At 50.2% G+C, this 22,006-nt stretch overlaps 1 protein-coding gene across 5 annotated transcripts; it reads right to left on the bottom strand.

Moving 5' to 3' along the window:
• Positions 1-1,139: 1,139 nt before the first annotated feature.
• Positions 1,140-21,138, bottom strand: ARMC12 (armadillo repeat containing 12). 5 transcript variants are annotated; one of them, XM_053905096.1, is made up of 7 exons: positions 16,746-16,987; positions 13,859-13,907; positions 12,248-12,393; positions 11,897-12,031; positions 4,928-5,101; positions 4,714-4,785; positions 1,140-2,381 (listed from the first exon to the last, which is right to left on the bottom strand). In XM_053905096.1, the coding sequence occupies exons 2-7, from the start codon at positions 13,905-13,907 to the stop codon at positions 2,049-2,051; spliced, it is 909 nt and encodes a 302-aa protein (XP_053761071.1). In that variant the 5' UTR covers positions 16,746-16,987; the 3' UTR covers positions 1,140-2,048. The 5 variants fall into 5 exon arrangements, with proteins under 5 accessions (XP_053761071.1, XP_053761070.1, XP_019312438.1 ...); XM_019456893.2 differs by lacking the exon at positions 16,746-16,987 and adding an exon at positions 20,700-21,138 and having other exon boundaries at positions 1,628-2,381; positions 13,000-13,907; XM_053905095.1 differs by having other exon boundaries at positions 13,859-16,987.
• Between the last annotated feature and the right edge of the window lie 868 nt (positions 21,139-22,006).

Genomic DNA, 22,006 nt, shown 5'->3' on the forward strand with positions numbered 1-22,006 from the left:
TAGACTAGACTGTGGTCCTGCCCCTAAGAACACTGGGGTTCTTTAGCTGGGCCAACATGTTCTTCCTCCTAAATCAAGTAGTAGCAGATAGAACGACTCCAATTTTAGGGTTTTCTCCCATAACATTTTCTCTTTTTTTAATGTTCATTTATTTTTGAGAGAAAGGGCGACAGAGCATGAGTGGGGGAGGGGCAGAGAGCGAGGGAGACACAGAATCCGAAGCAGGCTCCAGGCTCTAAGCTGTCAGCACAGAATCTGATGTGGGGATCAAACTCATGAACCATGAGATCATGACCTGAGCCAAAGCCAGACCCTCAACCGACTGAGCCACCCAGGTGCCCCCCGTAATGTTTTCTTAAACCATTAACAACCACTACTGCTTGTTTTCCAGAATAACACAGGTAACACAATGAATGAACACATGGGAAATGCACTATCTGGGAATTCTGAAAATAGGTGATCATATTTGGTTTGACAGTCTTCTTGTTTCTGGAGACTACACGGTTATGGTTTTATATTATTCACATAATCACTCTGGTTTCTAAAGCTAAGTTCTAGTGGCATTTCAGGGTGCTTCTTAGAGAGTTCTGGGACTCCCCGGTGCCTGCAACCCAAAGAGACTGGTCTGCAGACACATAGGACTCAATGCTCTCTAGGACCTTTCCCGTGTCAATCTTTCACTCTCTCAATCTTCGATCTTTGGTGAATACCCTTCGCGTGCAGAACATTGTGTCTTACATTCACTAACTCACATATCCCCCACGTAATCCTCTCAACAGCCTCAGGAGATAAGTTCTCTCATTATATAGATTATTATATATGTCATTTTATAGGTGAAGGGACTGAGGCTCACATGGGGTACATGGCTTGCCTAAAGTCACACAATCAGTACGTGACAGAGCTGTATTTGAACCTGAGAGTCTGATTCCAGAGCTCTCACTCTTCTAATACGCCTGCAGTCTCTGTCATTAATGCTTTTTCCACCAAATATTTTCAGTTCTTGGACACATAGTAAGACTGATCTCCCCCACCCTCTATGGCTAGTGAAGTGCGAGCATCATTTCTGGTGTAGCTTTTTTTTTTTTTAATGTTTATTTATTTTTGAGAGAGACAGAGAGACAGAGTGTGACCGGGGGAGGGGCAGAGAGAGAGCGAGACACAGGATCCGAAGCAGGCTCCAGGCTCTGAGCTGTCAGCACAGAACCCGATGCAGGGCTCAAACTCACCAACCGGGAGATCGTGACCTGAGCTGAAGTCGGTCACTTACCCGACTGAGCCACCCAGGAGCCCCTCTGGTGTAACTTTCAAGAGCCAGTGATCACTGCCACCTTCCCTTTTCCTTCTCTAGGAGTTGTAGATACACAGTGAAGATCCACCCTCAGCCTTGGTCACAGAGAGAAGAGGGTTTGGAAGAGACACCTGTCCCTCTATCGCCCCAGCTGTAGGCATGGAGTAGGAATAAGAAATAACCTTGTCGGGGCACCTGGGTGGCTCAGTTGGTTAAGCCTCCGACTCTTGGTTTCAGCTCAGGTCATGATCTCACGGTTCATGAGTTCAAGCCTCACGCTGGGCTCTGTGCTGCCAGTGTGGAGCCTGCTTAGGATTCTTCCTCTCTCTCTCTCCCTCTCATTCTGCGCCAATGAATAAATAAATAAACTTAAAAAAAAAAAAAAAACTTTGTCATTTTTAAGCCACTAAAATTTGGAGGCTGTTTGTTACTGTGGCACAGCCTGGCCCGTGCTGAGTAAGCCCATGCAATACTGTCTCCTGCTGATTATCTTTGGCCTCTGTCCCCGAGACGTGCCTTCTCCCTAAAACTCCCTTAAAGCACTGGCTCCACATTCAAATTTTAAAAGCAGCAGGGGCAGAAGGGAATCTGTCCCCTAAGCAGAGAAGTGGGGACGTGTTCTGGGAGATGCACCCATGCTTTGCCATGCTCCATGTAGCAATCAGGCCGGCTGAAATCCCCACCCAGCCCCTGGAAGGCCCTAAACAGAAACTGCTCCTCACGCTTTTCTCCCATAGTCATTTATTGGCTCTCCTTAATTTTATTCCCCGCTATTAAAGTAGGAACGGCTGGGCTGGCAGACGGAGGGCCGGACTCCCACATCCTGGGAGCACTGCAGGCTGACTATGACCTTGCAGGCCTGGATCTGAACCTCCTCCTCAGGGTGGATGACCAGAGCGAGCAGCCGGTCTGCCAGTCGTGACTCATCCCCAAAAAGGGCTTCGTGCAGCGACTGTTCGTTGTAATGCCACTTCACGGCACGGTAGTGGGGTGAATTCCGGCCCTCACTTAGCCGCTCGGCAAACACCAGGACCTCAAACAGCAGACTCCCTGGCTGTGTGGACTGAAACAGGTTCAGGAAGTTGGCATGCACCTGTGACGGGAGTGGAGCGACAATGGCAAAGAAATCCAAGACAAGTTCTAAAGTTCTTCCATCTTCCGATTGCCTCAGCTCCCCAGTACCTAAGCTTCAGATTCAACTGAATAGGATTTTTGTAGTTTTCCTTTCGTTATCATTCTCTAACACAATGGCAATGTGGTCATGAAACATGAGAGATATGATCATAACATTGATGCTGGGAAATCTGTTGAGTCAAATATTAAAGCTTATCATGTGGTTAATTTTTATAAATATTTTTATTTTGGGGTGCCTGGGTGGCTCAGTTGGTTGAGCATCTGACTTCGGCTCAGGTCTTGATCTCGTGGTTGGTGAGTTCGAGCCCCGCATCAGGCTTGCTGCTGTCAGCTCAAAGCCCACTTTGGATTCTCTGTCCTCCCTTCTCTCTCCCTGACCATCCCCTGCTCATGTTCTTTCTGTCTCACATTTTTAAAAAATATTTTTGTTTTGAGAGAGAGAGAGGCAGAGGGGTAGAGGGAGAGAGAGAGACAGAGAAAATCTTTTTTTTTTAAATTTTTTGAACGTTTATTTATTTTTGAGAGACAGAGCATGAGCAGGGGAGGGGCAGAGACAGAGGAAGACACAGAGTCAGAAGCAGGCTCCAGGCTCTGAGCCATCAGCACAGAGCCCCACACGGGGCTCAAACTTACAAACTGTGAGATCACGCCCTGAGCGGAAGTCAGACGCGCCCTGAGCGGAAGTCAGACTGAGCCACCCAGGGTGCCCCAGAGAGAGAGAAAATCTTAAGCAAGCTCATGCCCAGCGCTAAGCCCAATATGGGGCTCGATCCCATGACTCTGGGATCATGACCTGAGCCAAAATCAAGAGTTGGACGCCTAACCAACTGAGCCACCCAGGTGCCCCAATTTTTAAAAATATGTTGTGTGTTTGACATGAATGTGCATTTACTAACTGTGAAGTGTTCTTTACAATTGTAGGTGTGTCTAGTGGCTCAAGCTTATTTAAGTTATTCACAGCAAATATACCCTTACTAGTTTTTGGTTTTTATCTATTAATTGCTGAAAAAATAATTAAAATCTCCCAAATCTTCCATTGTGGTAGTAGATGTGTCAGTTTTTTTCCTTAGAATGATTCAGCCGTGAAAGGAAGAAAATCCTACCATTTGTGACAACATGGATGAACTTTGAGGACATTATGCTAAGTAAGATAAGCCAGACAGAGAAAAACAGATACTGCATGGTATCACTTATTGGTGGAAACTTAAAAAAAAAAAAAAAAAAAAAAAAAAAAAGTCACACTCGGAAACAGAGAATAGAAAAATGGTTGCCAGGGGCTGGCAGTGTAGAAGAAATAGGGAGACATTGGTACAAGGATATAAACTTTCGGCTATACGATAAATAAGGTCTGAGGATCTGATGTAAAACATGGCGATTAGAGTTAATAACACTGTATTATATAATCAAAATTTGCTGAGAGTAGAACTTAAATGTTCTCACGCACACAAAAGGTAAATATGTGAAGTGATAGATATGTTTGCTAATCAACTAGATAATGAGAATCCTTTCACAATGTATTATCTATATTATATCAAATCACCACTATGTACACTTTAAATATCTTACAACTTTATCTGTCCATTATACCTCACTAAAACTGAAGAAAGAGAAAAAAATGTTTTCCTTGTAATTTTATCAAGTTTTTGCCATATAATTTTTTTTAATTTTCTTTAATGTTTATTATTTTGAGAGAGAGAGAGAGACACACACACAATGCAAGTGGGGGAGGGGAAGACAGAGAGGGAGACACAGAACCCAAAGCAGGCTCCAGGCTCTGAGCTGTCAGCACAGAGCTGGACGCGGGGCTGGAACTCACAAACAATGAGATCATGACCTAAGCTGAAGTAGCACGCTTAACCGACCGAGCCACCCAGGCGCACCTTGCCATATAAATTTTGAGGTTATGTTATTAGGTTCATATAAGTTAAGAGTTACTTTATCCTTCTGACCTAATTATTACGTAGTGACCTTGTCTATTCCTAATAATGGTTTTTGTTATAAGCAACTCTTCTCTAATATGAAAATACCTACATTGTCTTTTGTTTTGTCACCTGGATTCCTGGCTCTCAGAGTTCAGAAGGCCCTTTAAAGGAGAATCCTCCTCCTAACAAAATGAATTCTATTCTATTGGGAGAATGGAAGAGGGGATGTTTTTCAATATATCTAGTGCAAGGGCGTGAAGAGAAACAAGACGATCTTGTTAGGGCTAAGTCTGCCTGGGGAATCCATGATTCTTCCTTCCCCAATATCTGAGTTGGTATCTATCAACCCTTCTTCAGTTCCTATCTCACCTGGCAGTTGAGAATATCATAGAGAAGATCATACTTCTGTGCCAGGTAGCTCAGCAATCGAATGGCTTGCACCTGAATAAAAGAAAGAGCAAGACATGAGAAGGCAGATTGCTCTGGGCCCGAGCAGGGAACGCACAAATCTCTGTTCCTCCCTCTAGGTGCTGGTGCAGGGCTGGTCAGGAGTGGCAGGGCCTGGGCCACGGTCCTCAGGCACCTGTGCCAGGATATAGTCCGACTGCAGGATCTCCATCAAGGCAGGCATCACCCGTCTCAGCTGTGGATGCACATAGTCAGGCAGTGGGAGGTTGTTGAGGAGTCTGAGGCCTGCAATGTGCAGCTCCGAATCCCAGATGCTGGAGATCAGTTCCAGGACCTTGATGGAGTGTTCCTGGGGGGTGGGGGTGGGGGGAGAAGGATCTGCTTTTATGTGGTGATCCCCAACACTGTCCCAGACTCTGCCTTCACTCTTCCCTGCCCCACCCATGATGCCTGAGCCAAACCCAGTAGACAACACTCTTGTTATTTGACCTCTTAGGTCACTCCTACCTCCTTTCTCCCCTTGGCTTCTCCTCCACAGAAGTCTTTCCTGGTTCTTAGGCCTAACCTTTTCTTCTCTATCTTCATCTCTCCCTTAGTGATATCATCCAGACTCACAGTGTTAAATACAATTGATGCTGATGCCTTTCAGCTTTCTGTCTCCAACCCAGACCTCTCCCTGAACTCCAGATTCATATATTCAGGTGCCAATTCTACCTCAACCCAGAATGCTTTTTAGAGTGTTTTATTATTTTTGAGAGAGAGAGCATGAGCAGGAGAGAAGGGCAGAGAGGGAGGTGGGGGGGGGGGAGAGAGAGAGAGAGAGAGAGAGAGAGAGAGAGAGAGAAAATATCTTGACCCTGGGCTCATGACCTGAGCCAAAATCAAGAGTTAGACATTTAACCAGCTGAGCCACCCAGGCATACCACAACCACCCCCTTTTATTTATATATACATATATATACATATATATACATATATATATATACATATATGTATATATATATACATATATACATATATATATATACATATATATATATAATTTATTGTCAAATTGGTTTCCATACAACACCCAGTGCTCATCCCAACAAGTGCCCTCCTCAATGCCCATCACCCACTTTCCTCTCTCCCCCACCCCCATCAACCCTCAGTTTGTTCTCAGTAGTCTCTTATGGTTTGCCTCCTTCCCTCTCTGTAACTTTTCCCCCCTTCCCCTCCCCCACGGTCTTCTGTTAAGTTTTTCAGGATCCACATGTGAGTGAAAACATATGGTATCTGTCTTTCTCTGTCTGATTTATTTCACTTAGCATAATACCCTCCAGTTCCATCCACGTTGCTACAAAAGGCCAGATTTCATTCTTTCTCATTGCCAAGTAGTATTCCATTGTATGTATAAACCACATCTTCTTTATCCATTCGTCAGTTGGTGGACATTTAGGCTCTTTCCATAATTTGGCTATTGTTGAAAGTGCTGCTATAAACATTAGGGTACAAGTGCCCCTATGCATCAGCACTCCTGTACCCCTTGGGTAAATTCGTAGCAGTGCTATTGCTGGGTCATAGGGTAGATCTATTTTTAATTTTTTGAGGAACTTCCACACTGTTTTCCAGAGCGGCTGCACCAGTCCACATTCCCACCAACAGTGCAAGAGGGTTCCCATTTCTCCACATCCTCTCCATTATCTAGTCTCCTGATTTGTTCATTTTAGCCACTCTGACCGGCATGAACCACCCCCATTTTTAAAGATTTTATTTTTTAAGTGATCTCTATACCCAACGTGAGGCACGAACTCACAATGCCGAGATCAAGAGTCACATGCTCTGCCAACCTAGCCAGCCAGGCGTCCCTTGCCAGAATGCTTAATAGACCTTTCAAAGTTAACATGTATGCAGTCCCCAAACCTGTTTCTTCCACCATCTTCCCTGTCTCTGCTGTTGGTTACATCCCCCTTCCAATTACTCGGGTCAAAAATCTTTAAAGTGGTCCTCTTTAACTACTGTGCTTTGTTTTTCTTCACACCACTTTTTCCAATCCTTCAGAAAAATCCTGTTGGCTCTACCTTCTAAAATCTATCAACAGTTAAGCTGCTTCTCACCGTCTCCTCTCTACCACCCTGTTCCAAGCCACCATGATTTCTCACTTGGATTTCTGCAAGAGCCTCCTGTCTCCCTGCTTCCATCCTCGCCCCCTGCCTCTATTTTCAGAATAGCAGACGTGTTAGACACGTCACTCTTCGGCTCAAGTCCCTAGTTCGTTCAGGGTAAGAGCTGAAGTCCTTATAGTGGCTTGCAAGGTCCCATATGCTCTGCCCCCCTCCCCCCACCCCCCACCCCCACCACTATTTCTTTGACCTCATCACCTATTCTCCTTGGCTCCCGTGGTTGCCATCACAATGGTCTCTTAGCCATTCCTTGAGCATGCCAGATACACACTTATCTTGTTTTTGTGCAGGCTGTTTCCTCTACTTAGAATGCTCTCCCTCCAGGTAGTCATAGCTCCCTCTCTTACCTCCTTGAAGACTTTATGCTAATGCCGCCTTCTCCGTGAGGTCTTCCCTGACCACCCCCTTCTTTAAGACTGCAACCACTCCCGTCCCAGCCCTGCTTATCCCCCATCTTTATTCCATTCCCCACAGCACTGCACATGCAACATACTTATTTTCAAACTTTTAATTTCCAAATAACTATAAATTCTCAGCAAGTTGCAAAAAGAGCCCAGAGAGGTCCTGTGTGCTTGTCACCCCGTTTCCCTCAATGGTCACACCTTACATAACTATACACGATACCAAAACGAGGAAATCGGTGTTGGCACAAAGTGTGAGTCTGGCGCTGTGTCATTTTATCACGTGTGTAGATTCACGTAACCACCACTGCTCTCAAGGGATTATGCCATCAGCGGTGTCCCATCACCACAAAGATCTTCCTCCTGGGACTCCATTACGGTCACATTTGCCCCTTCCCACCCAAAGCGGCCCAACTACTAATCTGTTTTCCATCTCTACAATTTTTTCACTTTGAGAATGTTACATACATTGAATCACACTTTGGGACCTTCTGAGATTGGTTTCTCACCCAGTGTGATGCCCTTAAGATCCAAGTTGTGGTGTGTGTCAAGACTTCACTCCCTTGTGTTCCCGATTAGCGTTCCATGGCGTGGATTACCAGTTTGTCTAACCATCTATCCATTGAGAGACATTTTGCTTGTTTCTAGCTTTTGACTATTACAGGGAAAGTGGCAACGAATAAGATCGTGTACAGGTTTTTGTGCAGACAGAAGTTTTCATTTCTCTAGGATAAATGCCTAAGAGTGCAATTGCTGGGTTGTGTGGTAAACATATAATTCGTTTTTAAAAGAAAAACAAAAACAAAAAAACCTGCCAAACTATTTTCCAGAATGGCTGCTGTACCATTTCACATTGCCACCAGCAACGCACAAGAGATCCAGTCTCTCTCCGCCTTCGCCAGCTTCTGGTACTGTCACAAATTTTGAGTTTAGAATACTTAATAGGTGTGTCGTGATAGGTTGCCGCAGCGTTAAGTACGTTTCCCTCAGGTCTACTGATTTTAAGCATCTTTTCATGTGCTTCTTTGCAATTCATAGATCTTCTTCAGTGCAATATCGCCACGTCTTTTGCCCATTTTCTACTTAGATTTTTTTTAAATAGTGAGCTTTGAGAGCTCTTTATATGATCTAGATAGGAGTCCTTTGCCAGCTATGTGCTTTGCAAATGTTTCCTCCCTGCCTGCAGCTTGTCTTTTCAGCCTCTTAACAGGGTTCTTCACAAAGCAAATGCTTTGTTTTGATGAAGTCCAATGTATCGATTTTTTCTCTTATAGATCATGCTTTTGGTGTTATTTCTAGTTCTATGAACCCTTCATCAAGCTCTATGTCCCAAAGATTTTCTCCTTTGAAACTGTATAGGAAGCTCCCATACCAGCTTCCTTACCACCCTTCTTTATTTTTCTCCGTAGAACTTGTTACGTGAAATATACCATAGATTTCACTAATTTGTGTATTGCCTGCCTTGCCCTGCTAGAATATAAGCTTCCACTGGGACCGAGATCTTTCCTGTTCTGCTCACTGTTATGTCTCCAGTGCTTAAACACAAAGTACTTCATATACATTTGTTGAATGAATAAAGGGATCTTGACTTCCAAGACGTAAGATGCTTGGACTGAGAGATACTACCAAGGACTGAGAATCCCACAAGCTGTACTTTTGTGAGCCATGTAAGAGGGAGGCAAGAATCCTGGAGTGAGGGTCACAGCATTCCCACTGTTACCTGCCTCTCCCTGCCCCAACCCCTTGTTGTCCACTAAGAGCTGAAGGACAGATAAGAGCACATCTGGTGTGGTGTTTCAGGCAGAGGGAACAGCCGGTGCAAGGGCCAGGGAGCAGAAGAGCATGAAACATACAATGTGAATGGCTGGGGCTGGGGCAAGGAAGTCAAGGACTGTGATCTTTATGCTAAGAGCTTTAAGGAAGACCAAGCAGGGGGTTGATGGGACCAGATCCCTCTGGAAAGGGTGGTCTAACTTAGGGAACAGGGGCAAGCTCCATTTTGGACATGCTGAGTTAGAGGGCCACTAGGATGTCTAAGTGGAGCAGCTGGCCATGGGTCTGGAGGTCAAGGGAGTCCCCAGGCTACGGACAGAGATGCAGGAAAGTGCATCCAGATGAAAACTGATTGGCTGCTTTTACTCAGAGAATAGGGATCAGGTCCTCAGGATACGATGGGGAAAGTGTTGCCCAGACCAGCTGCGTCAGAATCTTCTGGGGGGGCTTGTGAAAAACATAGCTCCCCGGCTCAGCTAGACTCTCTAGGTGTGGGGTCCTGAAATCTTCAATGTTAAACAGCTCTGCAGGCAATTGATATGTTTGAGAATTACAGACTTAGGGAAACTGAGAGAGCTGAGGGATAAAGCAGAGGCAGCCAGCCAAGTGGAGACCTAGAGACCTTCCCCCCAACCCCCCAAATTTTTTCTTCCTTTCTTTTTAAGTAGGCTCCATGCTCAATATGGGGCTTGAACTCATGACCTCAAGATCAAGCATGGTCTACTGACTGAGCCAGCCAAGTGCCCCTCCTCAAAAAAGTTTGATGCAAAAAATTTAAAGTGTGAAAATACCAAGTTTTGGCGGGGAGAATATAACGCAACTGGAATATTCATGCAGAGCCAGTACAGGCTGTAAATTAATACAACCCTTTTTGAAAAGTTGGGCATACCCTTTCATCCAGCCATCCCACGCCTGCATACATACATATCCTAGAGAAAGTCTCCTATATCCTCAAGGGAGATGTATACAAGAATGCTCATGGCACAATGTAGAAACAATTTAAGTGCCTACCCATGGGCAAATGGATAAATACAATCGCAGGATGTTCGTGAACTAGAGCACTATACAGCAGTAGAAAACAAGGAAACAGAGCTACCTACACCAATAAAGATGAATCTTCCAGTGCTGGGGGGAAGGCAAACCACAGGATACAAACTGCACACTTCCGGATATGTTGAAGCTTAAAAACATCCCAAACTACATTTTGCCTATTATTAACTACCTCGCGTTGCCAGAATGATACCTGAATATATGGTAAAACTATAAAGAAATCAAGGAACAGATGCACAAAATGGAGGAAATAATTGCCTCCGGTTGGGATTGTGGGGGAGGGGAGCAACTGGAGCATCTAAGCTGTTGGTCATGTTAGATTTCTTAGCCTGGGTTTTGGTTATGTGTGTTTTGTTTATAGTTCTTTCTACCGTACACATATAAAATATTTGCAAGTTTTCTATATTTATTTTTAATTAGGAGAGATCATTTGCTAGAGAGAAATTTGGAGGTCAAGGAAGAAGGGTTCTTTTTTATGGGACGGTGTTTTTTTAGGATTGGAAGGATTAGAGCATGTTGAATTAATGGGAAGGAGTTGGGGGGGGGCATATCAGACAAAGAGTCTAATTAAGGAAAGAAGTCCTCAAAGAAGGGGATGGGATCCAGTACTGAGACTAACATTGACCACAGACAGGAAGAAAGCCATTTTCCCATGGCATCAGCGGGAAAGCAGGAAAGGATGGGTGTGAAAACAGGTAAGCCTGGGGACGTGTGGTGGCTTGTATTTTCTCTATGTGATAGTAGTGAAGGCATCAGTGGCCCAGCCACCAGCATCAGACCAACACAGCAGAGGGTGGGCGATATGATAGATCTGGTCTTTGTCCCTGGTTCTAGGCACAGAGCTCCTAAAATCCTTGCATTTGACTGATAGAATGGTGTTTTGCTTTTCATAGTAAGTTCTTCTGCATTACCCCGGAGTTTATGTCAAGCAGGTGACTCTTGTGGATGGTAGATAGCTTCCAGATGGGGATGCTGGTGCCCAGAAAGGCCAAGCCATGATTAAGGGGGTTGAAGAAGGGAGGGGTTAGTGATTGAGTTCAATCACAAATGGCCAATGATTAATCAATCACACCTACATATTGAAACCTCCACACATACCCCTAAACAGGGCTCGGAGAACTTCCAGGTTGGTGGACACATCAAGGTGCCAGGAGGGTGGCTCACCTAGAGAAGGCATGGAAACACTGCACCCTTCCCCCCGCCATACTTTGCTCTATGCGTCTCCTCCATCTGGCTCCTCCTCAGTTTATAATTAACTGGTAAATGTAAGTACAGTGTTTTCCTGAGTTCTGTGAGTCTTCCTAGTGAATTCTCAAGCCAGAGGAGGAAGTCCAAATTTATAGCTAAGTGTACTGGCACTTGTGACTGGCATGTGACGTGGGAGGCAGTCTCGTGGGACTGAATCCTTTATCTGTGGGGTCTGCACTAACTCCAGGTAGACGGTGTCAGAATGCAGTTGCATCATAGGACACCCCATTGGTGTTGTAGGATGGGATGGTATCAGAAAGAACCTTGGGGCTTTCTGCTAGTTGGGGCTCAGAGATACTCCTAGCACCCTAGTTCAGTTTCAGCCTGATATTCAAAGGCTTTTATGATCCTGCCGGGAATCTGACCACCATTTTCTCACTTGATTACAAGGAAAATCAGACCCCAAAACTTCCGGAGCATGACCATTTATTTACCCCATGCCTATTAAAGAACCCACGGTCTGTGGACAGCCTGTGTGGTCCATCCACCCCACCGCTTGCTTTTGCTCACCTGGACTTTAAGCCTGAATTTTCTGATGCCAGAGAAAGCTTTAAGTGTGTTCAGAGCTTGGATTTTGACACTGTTGTCCTTGTCATCCAGCATGGAGCCCACCAATGCGATGTCATCAGTAGTACAAGCAGAGGCCTAGGGTGTGCCAAGAGAGACAGAAGAGGCAGGAGAAGCGGGTGTCCTGGGCCCACAGCCCCCCATGTTACCAAGGCCCCTCAGCACGACCCCTCCCGCCATCAGCCAGAGAGACAGGTCTCAGAACACAGTCTGTCCAGCCAAGGGGGCAGGGATCGGCCATAGCCCCCAGGGGCCGGGCTGGTTGGGAGGGACTTCCTGCTTCCTTTCCCTCACCTCGGCCTCCAGCAAGTACACACAGCGCGTGATACTGTGCAGGATCATGCTCTTGGCGTACTCATCCTGTTTGCACTCCAGAGAGTTGAGGAGCCTCCGGAGTTCACCTGAGTCCCGCCCGTGCCGCTCTCGCTCGATTGCCAGGCCTAGACAGCCACCCCAGCCAGGTTCAGGCTGGGGACTCGGGAGTGGTCAGAGAATGGGGTTGGGAAGGGGGGAGGGGAGAGGGAGCTGGGGACAAGACTGTCTTGCTTTTTCTGAAGCGAGGCCTTCTTGCTACATGCAGGACCGCCACAGACAGCTGAGCTGTGCCCCAGGGCACTTCGTCTAATGATGTATCGTTTGTATCCTAAATGTCATAGTTTTGTGTTTACTATAACAATTTCCTGGCGTATGGCAGTCATATGTGGTATTTCGTTATAATCAGTATATGGCAACGATATTCCAACAGATGGCAATCAAAAAGTCTGGCAGAAGGGTGCCTTTTTCTACTCGGCACAAAGTTGTCCTATGGACCGGTGGAGGTTCTGGGCATGTAGGTGCCCCAACCGTTCCCTTAGGAAGAACTGCTGATGCCAAGTTTCCGAGCAGTGGCATCCTGGGGGCTAGAGTGAGTGTCAAATTCGGAGACCTGCCAGAGGAGTCCTGGAGAGCCATCTACTTCCTGGGGACTCTGAGCTAGCATCTCTAGGGCGGGTTTGAGGAAGGTGGAGGAGAGAAAGATGGAGGAGAGAGGAGCTTGGAGGAGTCACCTTTGGGCCCTCCCACACTGGAGGCCTCGGGAGCAGGTGCCTCCTGGGGCAGAGCCCTCTCCCCAGGGCCCGTACACTCACGGGCGATGCAGATTGGTGAGGTGGTGCAGAGGGGCGGTTGGCATTTTATGCCAGCCTTGATGGCCTTGTAGAGCAAGTAGATGAACCCAGCACCTGTGGCCAAGCCCACTACACCCTTGCGGATGTGCAGTTGCCCCAGGCACTGGGGGACACTCATGCCCATGTCTTCAGCGCTGCCTTGCTCCCAGGTGGGAGCTAGGCCCAAGGCACCTGGCAAGAGCCTTCTGGAACCAGAACTCTGGCAGGGCCGGGAACCAGGGTACCAGAATCAGAACCTGGGCAACAAAGGAAACTGGGGAAACAGGATGGAGGGTGGTGATCGGGAAACAAGATGGCCAGGGGCGCTTGGAAGGAGAGAAGTTTCAGCTTCTGAGGCTGTAGGAAATGAAGCGCGAGACTCTAGGGGAATAAAAATTCTGGGGGCAGGAAGGTCCTTCATGTCCCCTTTTCTTTAGGAGAGCCAGGATGGCTGGGCCCCGGTAGGCAGCTCTAGAGGCTTGCTTTCCTCCATTAGAGGGCAGCAGAGGCCCAATTTCTGGGCTTGTTCCTTGGGAAGTTTCTGGGAGGGGTGTCGGGTGTGCCCAACTGGCAACCCTGTTCCCTCACTCCCTGGCCTCTCATCTTTGATTTCTTCACCATGGATTGACTACTGGGCATCTGGGTGTTTCTGCAGGCAGGGCCCCCTTCCATCAAGGGGAGCACTTTGTAAAGTTTTGCAGCCTTGAGGCAAACTCACCTTCCAGCAACTATAGTTCCCCCTGTAGTGGGTAGTAATTACCTGTCTGGCCAAAAGTTCTTGAGGGCAGCTCTCTCGGCATCTGCAACATCTGGTAGAGTCCTGTACTTAGTAGGGGCTCCAATCATGACTTCTGTCAAACAGTGTCAAAATCATGACTTTTGTCAACAGTGTCAAAATCCAACCCGGAGTGAGCAAGAATCTGGTTATATAGGCACTCCAGGCCCAACCAGTGTGACCCTGGAGGAGGAAGAGATTGCCCATGTCTGGGTCTCAGTTTGTGCATTTGCAACCTGAGAGGATCCAGATTTAGCATCCTATAACTCTAGGATTAAAACTTGGGTAGGTGTGTGCCTTTAAATGATGGGGGTCTAAGGGGTGGCTGGGTGGCTCAGTCGGTTGAACATCCGACTCTTGATTTCAGCTCAGGCCATGATCTTGCAGTCTGTGGGTTTGAGCCCTGCATCGGGCTCTGGGCTGACAGTGTGGAGCCTGCTTGGGATTCTCTCTCTCACTGCCCCTCCCCTGCTCATGTGCACATACTCTCTCAAAGAAACTTAAAAATAAATAAACGATGGGGGCCTAAATCTGGGAGAACCACAACCCAGTGCCCTGCCCCACCCCTACACAGTGAGATGAGGCTTGAGGCCTCCTGTGGAGAAAATGCCACCATCCCAGAAAATGAGAGTTCGACTTTGGAGGACTTGGTCTCCACCAATAGGATAGGGCAGGTGAGACTAGACCCTTCTCTCTTTCTCCCCTTTCCCTGCTTGTCCCCTCTGGCCTTGCCTCCTAGTACAAAACAGGGAAGTGAAAAACCCCAAGACAGGCTCAGGCCCAGAGCCAGCACTGAGCACCATTGTACCAGAATAGGGCTTCACCTGCCTGGGTTTAAGCTCCTGTTAGAAGGGTCTAGGTCCTGGGCTACACCTGGACTTGAAGGATGTGAGGAAATAGGAAAGTAGCATCCCCAAGGAGGCTGCAGCCAGCCGGGCCCGTCCTCTCAGAGCCTTCACATCGCACACCCTGGGCTACAGGCAACACTCCTAGGTGGTCATTCTCTTCCTTTCCTCTCTTCTGTCCTCGGCCCTCCTCAAGGGTCATTCCTACCCAAGCACTCTACCCAAGTCACCCAAGGTGGGTGACTACATGGACTCTGTGATGAGGGGTGATAGAGGCCCCTGGAGGCCTCCCTGCTGCCATGGAACCACCTGTCATGCCGCATGGACTCCAGGCAGGAAACGGCTGCCTGATGGGACTGCTTTATGTTCTAAGGCTACCTTGGTGGATTTGAGGGTAGATCCTTCAGAACAAGGTTGCTGCCCTTCTCTGGGGTAGAAACCAGGGCTACTGGCCTCTCTAGTCCGTGGGCTTGACTCTGCAACCCTCACTTCCTATGTAAATGCAGCGCTCACCTGTTCTTTAAAGGAAAAAAAAAAAAAAAAAAGCATCCTCTTTTGGCTTTAGCCCAACTCCTTCCTGCTACACCTAAAGCACACTTCTCTTGGTTCTGCTCTCAAATGATACAGAGGGACCAAGAGGCAGAGGCCATGCCCAGAGTGACATTCTCACTAGTCCACAGCACCGTGAAAAAAAAATTACAGAGGAACGTCCATTTGTTGGTGTAAAGTCAATGACCGTCCTTTCTTGGGAACGACTGCTTTTGATTCAGAGGAGGTCTTTCTTATTTTGAGAATTAAAATGCGCTTGCTTTTACGAAATGATAGTGATAATAGATGGTAGTTGTGTTTTGAGTGTTCTCAGGGTGCATAAGTTCAAGAGGCAACTTTGTAGGAACTTGGCTTTTGTTTTCTTATTTTGCTTTCTGTCAAATCCAGACAGAGAAGTCTGAGATTCCATATACGCACAACCAGCCCCAAGTTTCTTTCCTATCCTGACCAAGGCAAAACACGAGGGCTGACCTAGCACACACCTCTCTGCCATCTGCACTGGCTTTCTACTCTCAAAGCTGATGTTCCCATCATGGTAGGTGCAACTTAGTTTAGTGAAGGAGAGTGTGGGCTCGAGCCAGACCACCAGGGTTCAAAACCAGGTTGGCCACTGACTTAGCTTTGCGCTCTCTTTGTCCCCCACTTTCCCCACCTGGAAAATGGTAATAATAATGTCTGCCTCTTGGGATGGTTTGTGAGGATTAAATCCTTGAAACAGTGCCCAGGGCCCATCAAATGTCAACTACAATTACTATTATAAGCAGGTTTCACCTGGACAAAAACGTTGGGTGTGGGAAGGCAGTGAGCACACAGATGATGGGTCTCAGTGATACCTAAAAGACATTCACCTCTACCCGCCCCACCCCTCTTCTCCAGGCTAATCAATCTCAACTCCCCTGACCCATTTAATTGCCTTGAACACCTCTGGAGCCTCTCTGAAGCCCCCCAAAATACTTAAACCAGGAGGACTCTTTCCCCCAGCCCATTCCCCACCTACGAAACCCCAACTACCAAGCTCTGGTAATGAGTGTTTCAACCTAGTTAATTTAAAAAGCCCATTACGCTATTGGCGGCCTACTGTGCAAGACACAGTGCTAGGTCTTTATGGCGGGGGACACAGGAGGGGACCAGCGCTTGCACGCACAGGAGAAACTAAGGGGAAATTAGCCTACTGCATATTGGAACGTTCACTGGAGTCCGATGGGCTTGGATTTGGGCAAATCCCATAATCTGAGCCTGTGTTTCCTCCTCCGGAATATGGGTTTACTGACACCTACCAACTACCAGGAAGTGCTGCTGTCAGAACTGAATGACAGAATTTATGTTGCGACCCTTGGTGAGCAGGGGGCAATCCATACGTGCGAGCTCCTCCAGGCAGAAAGCCAGAAAGTGGAGAGACGAAAGGCAGGGGTTGCGGCCCGTGCCCTGCCGTGGACCCCACGCTTTCCGAGACCGTCCCCTCCCCAGCTGGCTCTTACCCAGGCCCAGGAACCAGATTCGGGGGCCTCTCTGTAGCTCGTTACTCCAGCGGAAGCCGGGGGACAAGGAGAAACGCGGCGAAAGCACTGAGATTGGCGCCCCCAGAGGAGGAGGGCCGGGTGGGGGGCGGAGGCCGAGCCTTTCCCCGCCCCGGGCCTCCTCGCTTAGCTCCCCCCCTCCCCGGACTACCTCCTCCCCAGGCGCGCATCCGGCGACGGGCACAGGATGTTCTTTCGCTCCCGTCCCCCCCCCCCCCCCCCCCCGCCGCCCCCGCTCTCACTTTCCCTTCGCTCCCTTCCCCCACTCCCGCCGCGCCCGGCGCCGGCACCTTGTTTAACCCCTGCTCTCCCGCGCTCCGCGGCGCTCGGGCGCCCCGGGGGCTCCCACCCTTCCCGCCTACCCCCCAGGACGCGGAGCGCGCTCCAGGGCTGCCCGGGAAGGGGCGGGCCGGCCCGCGTTCCCGGGATCCATTGGCCCGCCAGGGGTGAAGGAGTGGGAAGGGATCCCAGAGGCCGAAGCCGGCATTCTCCAGACCCCCGCCAGTTCACCGGCGCCGGGCGGGCTGGGGGTGGGGCGCCCGCACTGGAGCGAGCTACGCGCCCGCGGGGGGCGGCCCTGTGGGCGTGGCTAGCTCCGGGACGGGAGGCGGGCGGTAGGGTCGAGGACCCCCAATCTCATCCTCCGCCGGGGTCTGAGTAGGCAGGGGCCAGGGGTTCCAGGAGAGGATGGAGACGGCTCACGCCCCGCATGCACACGTCACTGTTTCCAAGGCAACCGGGGTGGGGGAAGCGGGCTGGAGAAGGAGAGACCTTAGAGAAAGGAGGCTACTGGAGGCTTTGGGACCCAGGTGGGGGTGGGGAGTCTGCGGGGGCGGGCTTTTCAATCTGCTTCCTCACTCGCTGATGCTGCAAGAAACCGAAGGGAGGACCGGTTCTGTTCATTCAACAAACGTTCATTGAGCTTGCGCTCTGTTGGGCGCCATGCTTAGGCGCTGGGCTATGGTGGCTCAGGGTCTGAACCCTGCCCTCACCCGTTATTGTTAGTTAGGATAGGATGGCCTTGCGCCCCGGGTCACGTCTGTGGAACCAGTGTAATGATTAAAAAGTGTTCCAGTATGGGGGGGAAGGCTAGTTAAGGAACTTTGTCCCCCAATTCAGGGAAGGCTCCCAGCGTGCAGGGAATGAAGACCAACTATTGTCTGATCACTATGCAACAGGCACTTTTTTGGGCCCTTTGTATTCTCTGTAATCTTTGCCCCTCATTTTGCAAGGTAGCTATCACTAGTGACTTTTACAGATGAAGACACTGGTTCAGAGGTTGAGAGAGTTGTCCAAGGCCAAACAGCTAAGTGCTGGAATCCAGATCCAGGCTTATGTGGCCTCCAAAGTCAAAGTGTCCTATCTCATGCTCCCTTCTCTAAACAAATAGATTATATTAAATAAATAAAGATACCATCCCTGCCATGAAAGAGATTATAATCAATGGGGTTGAAAATATTACGGGACATAAGTAAGCGATAAAATAGAGAAGAGATTGAAGGCAGCTCACAGGGCTCAGAGGGAAGTTGACAAAATGATCGAAATGGCTTGTAGAGTATCAGAGCCTTCCTGCAGGAGGTAGATGTTGAAATGTTGGGGGTCAGGATCACCAGGAGGGAGAGAGAAAGTGTGTGTGTGCGTGTATGTGTGCGTGTGTGTGTATGATCTGCTGCCAAGAAAGAGAACAATCCACGGGCATCAGACCAGGGACCCAGAGTTAGGCAGGCTGCAATCTCCAATGGCGAAAAGATCGGTCTGTAAACCCAAAGTCACTGGTTGCGCCCACTCACCTTTCTGCCTTCCACCCTCCTCAGTGATTTTCTGTGTCTTACCAAAGCAGAGGATCCCAGCAGGCAGCTGCACTCATTCATTTCACTGTGCACTCAAGGTCTTTGCAGTTGGCACCTCGCACAAACTCCCTGATGCTAACTTGGATGTCAGCTTCTCCCTTCCCCACCCCTCTCTGAAGATTTGGTAAATAAAAAATAGGGACTTTTCAAAACAAAAGGGCCTGAGCGAGCATGAGGAACCAACAGACTCCAGGGTAATGGGGTCACCAAGTCAGCACAACCAAGTGGATAGGTCATTTGCTGCCCTTCTGCTATGTAACAGGCCCAGGGCTGGACTCTGTGCTCTGGGCGCACCATGAATTAATCTGGGCCCCTTCTTATGGAGCACACAGGCTAACAGCTGGTATGCCCAGCGTTTGAGGAATCTGAAGCTGAAAACATACACACTAAACAGCGTTTTAGAAAGATTATTCCAGTAGGAGAAAGGAAAATCCTAGGTCAGAAAGGACAGTGTGACAGAGGCTGTGGGAATTTGGGCCAAAGGTGGAATCTATGGGGATAGAGAGGAAGCGGTGAATGTGAAAAATAAGGAACGATACATCTTGTAATAAAAGCAACAAAGGGAAGAATTTGGTAGTGGATCAGATACAGGATGGGGAAGGAGAGAAAATAGTTAAAAATTAACCCACCTTGGTGGTGAGTCTGGGGGATGGGAGAGCCCACAGTGGGTAACAGGGAAGAGCTGGTGTGAGGGACAGGAGGATGAGTTCAGTCACTTCCAGGCCATGTGAGGGCAAGTGTCCTGTAGGTGACTGGACTTGGAGAAGGGCAGTGGGCTGTCTTTTGAGAGTGTCCCTGTCACTACAGGTGTGCAAACAGCTCCAGAACCATCACTGGCCTGGGATATCCTGGACTGATTTCATATACCAGGGAGAAGATTGGAGTTGACAACATTGAGGTACCTCCTGGCTGGGAGATTCTGTGAGCTTTGGCTGGGCGAGCACACATGTGGGAAATATGACTCTATGTGTGGGAAGGGGGTCCGTGGCCCAGGCCTGCATTGGCATCCATTTCCTCAGAGGATGCCAGAGATGCCATCAGATGGCCCAGGGGCATGAGGCCCAGGTGAGGCACTTCAGCTGCCTGGGGTCCCTCCCCCAGCCCCACCCTCAAAGGCCCTGGAGCCCAGGCCTGTGCTGACTGCCAGGGCCTTTCCTGGAACTCAGCAGAGGACGGAGCCCCTCCCTGCCAGCCCTGGCACACGCCAGGCACAGCGTGTCCCCTGGGGCACCTTGCAGACACCCCAGGAGGCTGGGGCGTGGGACAGGTCTCCACCTCCAGGAAGAGTCCTGCCCTGGGCTGTCATCCTCACCAAGGCCCTACCAGACCACAGGGGACAGCAGGCACAGCAGAGGAAGGAGAAGCTTTGTGGCTGGGTGGCAGGATTCATGGGTCTTTGTTGTGGCTTTGGGTGGGAGGGTGGGGAAGGCAGAAAAGCAGGGTCTCAGGCTTCAAAGCACCTCCCCACCTGCTTCTCCCTCCCTCTGAGGAAATCTTCAGGGGCCTCGTGGTTTTGAGGGGAGGGGACAGGAAGAGACTCTAAACTCTGGGTCAGCCAAGGACAGAGGTGGAGGAGATCTTCTTGCCCTATATCCCATTTTCTCTCAGCATCCTCTTCCTGTGCTCCCCGCCACCCTAGAACAAATTTCTACCTCCATCTGCCGCTATGAGTTACATCCCCCACACCAAGACCTCCAGGGGCCTCCCAGAGTGGTGGGCTTTGGGGAAAACGGGCCTTGTACACAGAAGCTGCAGGCCGGACCACACCTGCCCAGGGGGGCAGGAGGACAGCTCCCCTCCCAGATGGGCCGAGGCTGCTCAGCTCGGGCTGGGGGGCCGATCGACGCTGGAACGCAGGGGCGAGAAGGCAGAGGGATGCTCACAGGGGCCACGTAGAGGTCCCGCGCGGCAGGCAGGGGCAGGCAGGGGCGGGAGCCGGGGAGCCGGCGGTACGCCCGCACCCCCCCCCTCCTCCCCCGGGCTCGAGGGAGCCTCCGAGAGTCGGGTCGTCGCTGACCGCAGGCTGCAAGAGCGGTTGATCTGGTGAGCGAGCACACCCACTTACCCAGCTGCTGAGTCAGGCTGTTCTCGCTCCCCGCTCGCCCGCCCGCTCGGGACATTGTGTTCCAGCCCCGGCGCGCTGGCACCGGGCCCAGGCGCTCACACCAGCCTCCTCGCCCTGTTTGTGCTCGCGGCTTGCGCTCGGCGCGCAGCCTCCCCGCCGCCGCAGCCCTGCGAGTGCGCGCTGGGGCCCGGCCAGGGGCGGCCGGGGGGCTGGTGCGGAGCCCCGGCGACGCGCACCCGGCCCGCGGGGCCCCGCAGCCCAGCCCGGGCGCCAGCCTTACGTACAGCACCCAGACCTCTCTAGCCCCCACCTGAGCCCTGCTGTGGAAGCCCGGGCGCGCGTGGGGCCCGAGCGGCACACTTGGGGGGGGGGGGGGCAGGTGTCGATAGCTCCTCGAGGGAGAAGGAGCCGCCCAGGCTGCCGCCCAAGCCCCGCTAGCGCTCGGTCCCGTCTGGAGGAGGATAGCTTGGGAGCGCGCCAGCCCCACACTTGGAAGACCTGGGATGCAGTCACGTGACAACGGAAGCCCGCTGGAGGGGGGCCGATTCAAGCGATCCCCCCCACCCCCACCCCACCCCCGCCACGAGGAGCCTCCTCCTCCTCGTGTCTCGGACCCTCTTCCCCGTCCGCTCTTCGCACCAGCCTGGAGACTCCAGGGATTCCCAAGGGCTGGCAAACCAAGCCCAGCCCTTTGGGAGAGCTTGGGAAACCCCTGGCAGGACGCCGGCAGTACGAAGAGCCCGGGAGCAGACGGCAGGGTGGAGAAGACGACCCCGAACTGGAACGTGACCCCTCCCTTTGTTCCAGCCCCAAACCCGGATTTATTCAGAGCCACGTTTTCTCTTTACCCATCCATCTACAGAAAGACGTCATTGAGTGCAGTTCCTGAAGGTTCCACCGTCTCCAAACCAAGGAGGGGACAAAGGGCTGACATACTGAGCATACCATATGGAAGGCTCTGTTGGGTCGTGCTAACGATGTCAGTAGAAAGTTGAAGACACAATTCCTAAAGTCCTTTTCGTCTCCCACCTTCCAACCTCCGCAGTGTGCTGTGCCATTTCTGCTGCCAGCGGTGCCCATGCTCCGAGGCTACCCATCTCTTCAGCTCCAGCTCAGAAAGCCCGCTTGAAACAGCGCCAGTCAAATCTGATTCCTCTCCCCTCCCAATGCCCGGCACATTCAGTCTGTACCTTTCTCACGGCACAGCGTGTGGCCTGTCTCGTATTCTAGTGATCTGTTTACTAATCCTGTTCTTCTAACCAGATTAAAAAGTCCTTGAGGCGGAAACAAAGTCTGCCTCTTTGAGC

This window comes from Panthera pardus, unplaced genomic scaffold (genome assembly GCF_024362965.1).
Source record: "Panthera pardus isolate Hobbes unplaced genomic scaffold, ASM2436296v1 HiC_scaffold_17, whole genome shotgun sequence".
NCBI lineage: Eukaryota > Metazoa > Chordata > Mammalia > Carnivora > Felidae > Panthera > Panthera pardus.

Coding starts and splice junctions, on each gene's coding strand:
- ARMC12 (XM_019456893.2), bottom strand. CDS start 13,243: ATGGGCATGAGTGTCCCCCAGTGCCTGGGGCAACTGCACATCCGCAAG. Junction 5,102..11,896: donor AATTCAGGCTTAAAGTCCAG/GTGAGCAAAAGC, acceptor CCCACCCCCCAG/GAACACTCCATCAAGGTCCT. Junction 2,382..4,713: donor ATGATATTCTCAACTGCCAG/GTGAGATAGGAA, acceptor CTCCCGTCACAG/GTGCATGCCAACTTCCTGAA.